Genomic DNA, 12,327 nt, shown 5'->3' on the forward strand with positions numbered 1-12,327 from the left:
AAAAAGTAGAGGAAGATGGGCATGGATGTTAGCTCAGGGCCAGTCTTCCTCAGCAAAAAGAGGAGGATTGGCAGCAGTTAGCTCAAGGCTAATCTTCCTCCAAAAAAAAAATGTGAATGGGATGGATGTGTATTAACTTAGATGACCTAGAATACACCAAAGATTTTGATATTATGTTTTCTATATTTCTGTAGAATTCCAACATGGAAGGGTTAGTTTAAGCCATTGGCCCCAAGTTTCTATTTAGTCATGAATGAGAAGGAACAGAATACATGACCCCAAAATATGCCACTTTGTTATTTGGATTATTTAGAGCAGAAGACAAGCAAGGCCCACTCACGAAGAACTGTTTACCTTCCCATTAACTGCCTAAAAGAATGTATGAGGGGCCTGAACCAGGAGACAACTAATACCAAAATATTGATCAGAAAGACTGTAACCGAAAGTTCGGTCTCTGAACCCGATGCCAATCGAAATAACGAGAACAGAGTCTTGAGTGGAAGAGGAAAAGTTTTTACTATGCCAGGCACAGGGAGCAAAGCAAGGGCTCCTGCCTCAAAAATTGCTAGCTCCCCGATGCGGAATAGGTAGGGATTTTTATTTGGGGTTTGGGGGAGGGGAGGGGGGAACATGTAGCTTGTGCAGCTGGGTGCTTTTCCACCAGCCTGCTTTTGGCCTTGAGAGGCTGCTTGCAGCCAGGCCGTGGAGGGGTGGGGGTTGGGGGGAGTGAGATAGGAGGATGGCAGGTGGGCGTCCTTCACCATTGTCTCATCTTCCTGTTTGATGTGGGTTCCAGCGCCCAGAGTTGAGGAGTTGAGGTCTGGGAAGCCTCCGCTCCTTGATATTCTTGAGACAGCAACTTTCCTGGCAAACTTCAAGGACACATGATTAGCTAAACTTTAGTGTGCCTCCAACTGCAGGCCACCTGGGCTTTTAACAATTTGTAACTCCCATTTAGTTGTAAAGCTCAAGGAGTCCAAGTTTAAAGAAACAGTTATTTACATATGAGTGGTGGAGCTGGAGAAGCAGGAAAGGGGGTGGTGGGTTTTAGTTTTAAGCCCGTATATGCTGGGTTCAATGTGGGGGAAGTGATATCAGGGCTGATGTTAAGAGCCTGTAACAAGACTTCTCTAGATGGCATGGCAAACATTGGTTTACCAAATATTTGCTCTTCTTACCTCCCTGTGAATTGTCTTCCCCCCCTTTGAAGCTCCAGACCCCTACCTCTTCTCCTTAGTTCTGGATGACATATAGGTAATTGACTGACTCTCTTTGGGTCTTACATCTTTGGGCTTCCCATATATATGAAATTTGTTTTTCTCCTGTTAATCTGTCCTACCTAGGTTGAATTATCAGAGATGCCAAAGAACCTAGTAGGAAAACAGTGAAGTTTTATTCCCCTCCATGAATCTGCTATACAGTAGTCCCAGCAAATGATTTTGCAAACTCAAATGGCATAAATTCAGGGAGATGAAATGAACAACTGATCCATTAGATTTCTTCCATTTTTAGACACATTTATTGAGCTTAAGATAGCACATTTAAGAGAATAAAATTTCCTTCTTGTTAGTTTTCACTCTTTACATGTTTGTAAAACAGCCGATATGAAGATCACATCAATCTTTACATGATATTAATGTCATATGTCACATGGAAGGAAGATGGCATGTGTATAACTTTGGAATAGTGGAAATCCACTGACTCTCTGATTGGTTGGACTTTAATATATTTCAAACAATATTTTCTGCTATATTGCTGTTATTGAGAAAGATTAACAAAAGAGTATGGGTAAGTTGAAACAATATGATATGGGGGGAAACCCTTAAAACTTTTCCTCAAAATAGCATTAACCATATATATTTTTTTCCATCGTCATATTTTTCACTAATCTGTCACTGTGTCTCCTTTCCTAGCAAAGGAGCCTCTGAGGCTTTACTTCCATTCCACAATTCTTCACATAAGACATTTACATTTACGTAAAGGGCAAATTCCAATGGATAATTAACAAGGCCAATGAATCTCCTATGGTCCTTCAAATATGAAGCCATATCCAAGTTTTCTCAAAAGCTGTACAAGTGTTTAACACCAGAAAGTTTGAGCAAAGCCAGATGATGCAGAGTACATCAAGAAAGTGCACAGGTGAATGCTTTTTACTTCCTGTGTAATTAATATGAATGTCTTTACAGATTAATTAACTTAGTAACCACAATAATTTTTTGTACTTCCTTAAAATCTATAAAATAAACATACAAGGCACATATCATACCCTCATTTAATTTATTTTGACCAACATTTAACAAACACTCAAAAATATTATTGAATATGTTGATTTTTATTAATTACTTTTTTTCTTTTTTGTGTCCCACACACAACACAGGTACTGGGATGACAGGGATAGAGCACTGTGTCCGTTAGTAAAGAATGCTCATGGTCATATATTGGAGTTAATTGCTTAATCAATACAGTAAGAGAGACGATGATGTCTTGAGTAGAGTATTATTAGCAAACCACAAAGATAGAATTCAACCACGACTGTGAAGAGGGAAGATGGGAAGAACTGACTGGAAGTTATTGGGTTGAGAATTTCAGAACAAGGATGTACTTTACCAGGACCCTCCACTTTGTTCTTTATCCTTCCCATGTTAGACTTCATATCCTCTAACATGGCCTTGTCTACCCACCTCAGGATCTCTAATTCCCTGCCTCTCTGTCTAGGATCCTTTCCTCTCACCACCATTCATTGAATCTCTATTCAGTTTATATCTGAACTAAATTTCAAAGAATCTTTTGTCTGCACCCTAGATTGAGACATTTTGCTTGAACTTAGAGTATCTTGCCTTTTTATTTCAAGTTGATATATACTTTATGATAAATTATTTGTAAGATTAGCTAATTTATGTTTCTGATTTCCAGTACATTATAGGATCCATTAGTTAAGAAACTACTGCAATCACCAGCAAATGCAAATCACCTAGAAGCACAACGGGTGAATTCTAAACACTAATAATCCTTAGTGTAATTAAATTAATACATAAAATAAACATCAAGCAAGTGAAAAGTTGGAACACTAAGATGGTGATTAGCAAGAAGGGTCATGCTCGTGGCTTCATTAAAGAAAAATAATTCATTTTATCACTGATATTATATTGCATATAAGTTAACAAATGAAGATTATTATAGTACTGCTTTTTGAATATGGCATCATTAGTCTCTATTGAGACACGAAACATGTTTTATAGAACTCCTCTATCACCCTTCCTCATTGGTTTGCTGTAGTGTTTATAACCCACTTGTTTTCCTGATCTTTACCAAATGACAAATCCCTTCCCATCCAAACACAAGTGATGAAAATAAGTGGAAAAAGCAGGCTACAATTTGTAAATTTGCATATTTTAGGATTATAAATTGACTTCTCCATTACAGTGAAAATAGAAAGAAGAATAAATGCTCCTGAGAGATATATGCTTCTGTCTTGTATTTCTGTATGCATTATGTATGTGTGTGTCTGTTGATAGAAGAAAATTTGAATGAGGGTGGTGGTATGATTTTTTATATTTTCCTAGACTTATAATATTATGGTAGGTGGTCCGTATGCACTTGGATTTACATATATTTGTATTTGTAATGTGTTATCTATATTATTATTTGAAAAAGACAAAAGCAAATATTGAATTTATGTATACAACGACATCACTTGCACAATGATCAAAAAGTAGAGATTTACTTATAAACCTTTATTAAAACATCAATAAATAAAATTTTTACTATCCTTATACAAACATCAAATGAGGTCAGTGAAATTCACACAGCTTTAACAAAGAAATATCATATTTGGCCATTAGATTACAGAGTTTATTTAACTGAATTGTTAAGTAAAAATGATTTATCTACAAAATCTTCAATACTTGATTTCCCAATTTGCAAAAATGTAAGTTTTTCTTCATTGCGTTCTTTAAATTTAACCATTTAGAAACCTACCTGTTGAGTAAGTCTTTCTGACCTTATCTCTGATACATAAACAATAGGCAGATTACATTCTATTGTGACCCTGTGACTGCTGGGAATTAAATCTCTAAAGTTTCTGCATTCTGTGTTATGAGAACATGATTAATTAGATTTCTGGTTCTATATTTTCCACTGTGAATGCTGCAACAACTCTAGCAAATCCTAAACTTTTAATTTTGACTCCATTCACCAAATTGATCAGTCATAAATTTACCATAATTTATTTTAAGGTTATGTTTCATGGCTACCATGAATCTATACCCTCCTCATGTGAGCCAGATGTCTAACAGAATTCGGATAGATCCTCTACTTAATGATTTCCATCTGCTGTTTCTGTTTTATACCGTTTCCTCCATTTCTGATATCTCGTTTGCCTCCCATTTAGAAATATTGTAATCTTACATTTTAGTTTTCATTAGTCATTGTCTGACTGTTTTTCCCCCCAGGTACATGTCAATTACCCTCATTTCTATAATGTGTTGACTATGTAGGGGCAGAAAAGTTTTCCCTTCTTCCTTCTAGGTTCTTTCACTGGCTTAATAATTAAATTGATTTAATAAGAGATTAAAAGGAGAAAAACAAATTTAATTTCATTTGCATAGGAGCCCCATAAAAATACAAGACCCAAAGAAGTGACCAAAGTTTTTAAAACTTGTAGGAAAAACAGACAGTAAATTTGTAAAAAAATTGACAAGACTAAAGGATTTGGGCTTCAGATAGTAAATTAGTGTAGAAGAAACAAGGTGTGTTTATGTAGCCTTCTTGGTCCTCAATTCCCTATCTCTGGTGATAAGGATGGCTTCTACCCTCCTGGTACAGCAAGCATAACTTTCACATGAGACATTTATTTCCTGCTTTTAGGGATGGATTTAAATATAGACAACTGCGGATATCTTACCAATTGTGGGACCAGCCCCGTGGCCAAATGGTTAAGTTCGTGTGCTCTACTTCGGTGGCCTAGGGTTTCGCTGGTTCAGATCATGGGCGTGGACGTGGCACCACTCATCCAGCCATGTTGAGGTGGCGTCCCACATAGCACAACCAGAAGGACCTATGACTAGAATACATGATTATGTACTTGGGGGATTTGGGAAGAAGAGGAAGAAGGAAAAACAAAACAGAAGATTGGCAAGAGATGTTAGCTCAGGTGTCATTCTTTTAAAAAAAATTAATATAGACCATTGTGAATATCTTACAAATATTTTTGTGTTTTCCCTATATTATTTAACTTTCCTCAACGCACAACATCATATATTTCAAATATTATCTTGTGTTGCCTGAGCTGTCTCTAACAACCTCATTATACTGGTAGTGAAAGTGAGATCTAGAAGTACTCAGCAAACTTCTGGAGTTTCATAGGCATTATGGTTTTGACTCAAATAAATTGTTCTTAATAGGTTCCTAGTACAGTGTAAGGAACATCGGAGCATTGTACTAAGTGAGATAAGTCAGGCAAAGAAAGACAAATACTGTACAATATGACTTAAATGGAATCTAAAAAAACCCGTCTTATGGAAACACAGTGTGGAATGGTGGTTCCCTGGGTCTCAGGGTAGGGGAGTTGAGGAGATGCTGATTGAAAGGTAAGCACTTGTAGTAATAAGAGGAATAAGCTCTGGAGATCCAATGCACAGCACTGTGATTATAGTTACCATACTGTATTATATACTTCAAAGTTGCTAACAAACTAGATCTTAAATGTTCTCACCACAAAAGGGAAATACCAATTATCTGATGAGGAGCAGGTGCTAGCTAATGATATGGTGGTAACTGTATTCCAGTATATAAAAGTATGAAATAAACTCTGTATTGAACAATTCCTAGAAGCACAAGAAAATAATTAAAATGGTGCTCCTGGAGTTGTGCAGCATGGTGGCCTTGGGGATACTCTCTGTATTGACCATGTTCTGAGTGACATTTTAAAATGTGTGAATCATTTCAGGATGCTGACAAGCACAAATTTCCATGTGTTCACTAACTTCTACTGCTGATTGCAATGTACAATAATACATCCCTGCTGTAGACTCTGCCGCGTGATTAACATTTCTTTATCACAAAAAAAGTAAATGCAAAATTTATATGTACACAAAGTAATTTACTAAATGATAAGTATGAACCAGAGTATACATTCAAATACTCCAGGAAATTTGTTTCTTCTTAAACCACACTGGGAACTGGATAGAGGCATAGACTTTTTTCAGGGTCCTATAAAGCTAGACTAGACCTTAGGCTAAAAGGTTAAAATAAAGTATTCTTGATATGGGGTAAGGGCATCTTAGTGATATATTTCAATGCTTTTATGCATTTTACTGTATCTATTTGTGTGATGATGTTGATGCAAATATACTTTATTCTTATATGAGATATTAAGAAGACAAAGCTCAAACTAAATAAGTGTAATAAATTGTCACCTGTTCAACTGAAGACACTAACGCATTTGTGTTACCTAAGAGCTTTAGTACCATTATCTACTTCTCTGATACATCTTTGAAGGAATGGAAATTGACCTTGGTCACTTTGTTCTGATTCCTTTCTAAACTCATTTTCCTGTCAGGTGCTTCTCTGTCTCCAGGGGTGACCAATCTCTTCAGATTTCACTTTGTTGAGGCAAGACCTAAATTTAGGTGCCTAAACATGACTTCCCCTGAAGACTATTTAGTATAACTTCCCTCCAACACTTTCCTTAAAACCTGAGCCTCAGTGACTACATTATAATCAGAAATTGGATAATTAACCTCCCAAAGAGATTTGTATTTAATTGGAGCTGACTTACTTATATCATGGAAGAAAATGACTTAATTGGAATTTAAGACATCAGAGACGAGCGAGAAAAAAAATCTGTGTCTAATATGTTCCTTGGTGCCACAGTGCATCTAAATGTAATACTATGTAGGCAACTGTTTACTTATAAACTCTTTCGTTTAGAAAATAGTTGTATGGCCCTGAATCATGGACCATTACGAGAAAGTTCAGTACATAATAGTGGTACCAAGGAAAACCAGGTTCACTAAGTCTCCTTGTTGCTGGAAATATTATTAGGAGTGCTTATGGGTTGAATAAGTCATCTTTGTTTTGTAATAGCAAAATGAAGAATTATCCGCTGGAATACTCTATGAAAGTTGCACTTTATTGTGTATAATGAATTTCTAGGGTTAAAAATTTATAATAATAAAATCCTAAAGCTCCCCATAATCTGGTTTCTTATAATCTGCTCTTGGAAAATATTTTTGATGTGAAAAGGAACAGAAAAAAACATTTCTGAATATATGAATCTGTAGAGAGAATCTTTACGATAATTATATACATAAATCAAAAACTACTTCTGTAACCAGAACTCAGACAGAAAAATAGTGCGTTACCAGTGTCAACAAGGCCTTGTATATGCTCCCTCCCGAGTTATTGATCTTTTACCACCAAGGAATATTTACTTTTTTGCACTTGATCATGAGAGATTAGTTTTATACTTTTTGAACCACATGTAAGTGGATGCTACAGTATGCACTGTTTCATTCAACATCATGCTTGTGCAATCCATTCTTACTGTCACACGCAGTTGCAGTACATTCATTCTAATTAATTCTAATTAATTCTAATGTGCAGTTAATTTCACACATTCCACTTCTGTGGCCTAAGGGTTTGCCAGTTCGGATCCCAGGTGCAGACATTGCTCTGCTTGGCAAGTCATGCTGTGGTAGGCGTCCCACAAATAAAGTAGAGGAAGATGGGCACGAATGTTAGTTCAAAGCAGTCCTCCTCAGCAAAAAGAGGAAGATTGGTGGCAGATGTTAGCTCAGGGCTAATAGTCGTCAAAAAAAAAAACAAAACAAGTGTTTCTTAAATTCAAAATGCAGAACATAAGGTCAGTTAAATGGGTTCAGCTCTATGTTGTTGAGAGTCCTGCAACCTCTGCTGTTTATCTGTCATCATTACCACTTCTATTTCAGAGCAACTTGGCTTCAAAATGTAATTTATTTTTTTTGATGAATATATTCACACCCATCTGTCATTGTTTTTTAATCTCCCCAAATACAGAAGTAGATTTGTACATTACTCCTTGATAGTATCAAATCCATATAGAAACAGACTGTGGTAGCTGCAATGTGCAACAAAGATTATTCAGCTCAGACCCTTCTTTTGGTAGAGTGGAAATGAAAGCCCTAAGGGGAAAAGTGATGTGTTGAAGGTCACAGTTATTGAGAGTCAAGAGTAGATTCAGACCGATTTTGTTGTCGTTGTTTCTCTAGTTCATAGCACATTTCTAGAGTTGACATCAACCTGGATTAAATGTGTTGCCTCTAAAGAAACAGCCACACACTTATCAAAATAGTGAGAATTAGCATTGTTTGTTATAACACATTATGCTAACCAGCTTTTTGCCAATGTGTAGTTAATTTCTTGTATCATTCTATGTATAACTTAATCTGTCATCACTACTTGTGTTGATGTTTAACAATACCAGGACCTGGGCAGAAATAAGAAGCTATGATGAAGGAATTGACCTACAATATCGACTCATTATAAAGACATCGATAATATCTTACTCGACAATAATATTTGCCATCAATAAGTGGTAGGTATACTATGGCAAACATAAGAATTAGAGAAATAGAAAGTGAAGAAAATGGTTAGTATTGAATTAAATGAAGTAAAACATACTAAAATATTTCAATACTAGCTTCCCTTGACTTTCTTTGGAAAATCCACACAGAGATATCTTGCAGTCATAGTCCAAGACCCTAGTTGAATCATGAGTTTCCCAATGTTTCCATTAAGTGATTATTCATCCTTTGCTTTCACAAATTTAGACACAAGATCTCACAACTTATAAAAATCAGTCAATTCCACTTGGAGAAATCCTTTTATTGAACTTAAAATACATCATGTAATAGACAATGTTTCCTTCTCTTTAGTTCACACATTAGAATTATATCTGCTTATAGGAGCAAAGATCCAGATGAAATCTGATTTCAAATACAGTATAGCTGTCTTATCAGAGGGCAGTGTGCTAGTTGGATGGCATCTTCATACTTCTGAGACTGATGCCCAACTTTTCTTGGACTTTAGTGATTTGATCCCACTCCTGCCATGCTCTTGCTCAAGATAGAATAAAGCTCATAGGCAAAATTTCAAAAGCACATAACCCAAATTTCAAATGGGTTGATTGAGGAGATATTGTGACTAAAAGGAGCATCCCCCATCATTTTTTTCTACCTCTATACTTCCCCCTACCATGTCTCAAAATCCCAATAAAACTACCACCCTGGAGAGCAGAGGAGTCTCATTGTCCTTTGTTCTACTTGGGGTATACTGCACATTGGAAATGTTTTCACACAAAGACATTTAACAAGGGAACATAGATAGCCTTAGATATTGATGACTTTTAGTTTGTGTAATTGCAGCAAACATATGAGTGCCCTTGATTCTTGTATGGTCTTTCAGATGCATGTCCTTGCCTTGTTTCTAAACAAGGCACTTCTGGTGATTAAATTATCAGCAAACTAGAGCAGACCTGTGTAAAGTTATCAAATATCTTGTAAATGTTCAGATAAGAGCTCTTTGGTTTAAGTATTTTCCAAATAATTTATGTGTATGTCTTTAACTTTCCATTACCTGTAAGCATCCACAACCACTTTATGTTCTTACTTATAAGATACAAAAATGAATTCAAGGCACATACTAGATCCCCAGTGATTGTTTTAGCATTATAGGTAACAAATATTCAATAAAAATTAACTTTTTATAGTGTCTTTCTTTCAGATGCTATGCTGTTGCTTGAGTAAAGAGATAAAATGCAAAGCTCTAAATCTCAGAGTTAAAAACCCTACACTGATGTAAATAATTTAGGAAACAGAGCCATATAATCAACAATATTCTGAGGCACAGGGTGCTGTGTGAACCAAACTGAGAGTGCTGGAAGGGAAGAAAGCCCCACGGAGGAAGTGACTAAGTTTTAATTTGCAGCACATGGGTTGACTTGTCAGGTCAGTCCCCTTTGCTCTCTATATCCTAGCCACAGTGGTCTCCTTTAAATTCAAGAGAAATGCCATGCTTCTGCCCACATCAAGTTGTCTCTAATTGTTGATTCATCTCCCTAGAATTCTTTCTCTACCAGCTCTCAGTTAATTTCTACTTATCTTTTAGATCCCAGATTGACTCCATTTCCAGGAAGCACTTTTTAACTTTGTTCACTATATGTGAACAATTTCTTTTGGGTTTATAGTGACTAGTCTTTCTACATTATGGCAGAAATATAGTTTATTATAAATAATTTGAATGATTATTTGATTAATTTTTCACTTCCTTTAGGTGATAAGCTTCACTAGTACAAAAACCACTGGAATCACCATGAAATACACAACACGTAGAAGTGCAACAAACACTTAGAAAACTCTTAATAACTTTAAGAAAAGTAAATAAGTGCAAAAATAAAAGATTTAGAAAACAAAATTTTGACAAAATAGGAGTTTAGAAATTTTCCACAAATAGGGAGTACAAAATATTCAAGATATAAAATTAAACATGGCATATTTAGGGAATGACACATATTAGTGTGGCAGGAACACTGTATAAAAACTTATTGGATCACCCCACAGTAGCAAAAACAATTTTGATTTTCATGTATTATACTGCAATATTTGGAGAAAATGTATACATATATATACCTTTTCAGTGGAACCACTTTTTATTTTTAAACATTTTTATGTATTATAGTGTACGATTGAGAGAAAAACATACATCTAAATTTTCAATGGGACCACTTTTCATTTTTAAGTTTTTTCAGAGCTTCTTTCACATCTTTGTTCCGTACGCTATAAATCAGGGGGTTTAACATGGGACTCACAAGAGTGTAAAACAATGAGGTCATTTTGTCTTGATCTAGGGAGTAAGAAGAACTGGGCCTGAAATACATGAATAGTAGAGCTCCCTGGAAAATTGCAACAACAGATATGTGAGAGGTGCAGGTGGAGAAAGCTTTGAACCTCCCCTCAGCAGAGTGGATCTTTATCACCGCTAGGATGATATAACAATAAGACACAAAAAGTCCTGAAAGAGTAATGAGTTCAATCAAGCTAAAAATGGTAAATATCACTAACTCATTGTCCTGTGTATCTGAGCAAGACAGCAAAAGTAGAGGAGGGATATCACAGAAGAAATGGTTAATCTCATTTGACCCACAGAAACATAAGAGGAACGTTAATATTGTATTTATCAAAGCATCCATAATTCCCGTCATGTAAACCCGAAGCGTGAGCAGGGAGCAAACTCTGCTGGACATGTTGACTGTATAGAGCAAGGGGTTGCTAATGGCCTTGTACCGATCAAAGGCCATCACCACCAGCAGTAGACACTCAGAATCTACAAAAGTACAAAAGATGAACCATTGCAGAGCACAACCATAGAAGGAAATTGACTTGTTCTTGGCAATGAAGCCTACTAGGATCCTGGGTCCAACTGCTGTGGAATAGCAGAGGTCACTGAAGGAGAGGTGGCTGAGGAAGAAATACATTGGTGTATGCAGCTGGGAATCCATTCTAATTAAAATGATCATCCCAAGGTTCGCAACAAGAATAGTGAGATAAACTATTAGAAACGTGGCAAATAGGGTCACTTTCATCCCAGGGTTATTGCTAATTCCCAGGAGAAGGAATTCATTCAAGGAAGAGCAATTTTTCCCATCCATTCTTCTTTCTTCTTCTCAAATTCTACAGAAATGAAGAAGAAAAATGGTAGGTAAAAGTTTTAACTCTTCTTGACACAAAAATGTAATCTACAAGTCAGAAAGAATTTATTTCAGTACATTAAATTCTTTATTGTCAAGAATAGTACAGTTAAGTTTTATCGTTATGCTGTTCACAAAAGTAAAACTGTCTGGCATACGATTTTGAGAAACTCCAATTCTCAGTTTGGATGTCATCATGAGGTAGGTGGCTTGTGTGAAACTTCATTGCTCTAACTCAGCAGTCAGTCATGAACTGAGAGCTCATTAGAGGTCAAATATAATATGAAAGAAACACCTAAATTATAGACAAAGCTGGAATATATAGCCTTATATTTGAAAAATAAATATCCAATTAAGCGTTAAAGTGATTCCACTGAGTTCTTCAAGAATCATGATTTGGTTAAGAGTGTGTATTAAATTTAGACATAATGAATGTATCTCTCACTTTAAAATAATGAACAATATGATGGTACTCTTCTTACTCTATGTTGTTTTATTGTTTATTGAGACATTAGATATATTTTGATAAACTTGTCTCTAGAAATATATTACTGCTTTGACACATTATTATTACTTACATGCGGGAGTGTTCTGATGCCAAA

General features: G+C 35.8%; 1 protein-coding gene across 1 annotated transcript; it reads right to left on the bottom strand.

Annotated features, from left to right (window-relative positions):
* Positions 1-10,750: 10,750 nt before the first annotated feature.
* LOC103543870 (olfactory receptor-like protein OLF2) lies at positions 10,751-11,686 on the bottom strand. The gene has a single exon (XM_070565997.1). It carries the CDS (start codon positions 11,684-11,686, stop codon positions 10,751-10,753), a length of 936 nt encoding a protein of 311 aa, XP_070422098.1.
* Between the last annotated feature and the right edge of the window lie 641 nt (positions 11,687-12,327).

Source organism: Equus przewalskii, chromosome 11 (genome assembly GCF_037783145.1).
Source record: "Equus przewalskii isolate Varuska chromosome 11, EquPr2, whole genome shotgun sequence".
Lineage (NCBI taxonomy): Eukaryota > Metazoa > Chordata > Mammalia > Perissodactyla > Equidae > Equus > Equus przewalskii.

Coding starts and splice junctions, on each gene's coding strand:
- LOC103543870 (XM_070565997.1), bottom strand. CDS start 11,686: ATGGATGGGAAAAATTGCTCTTCCTTGAATGAATTCCTTCTCCTGGGA.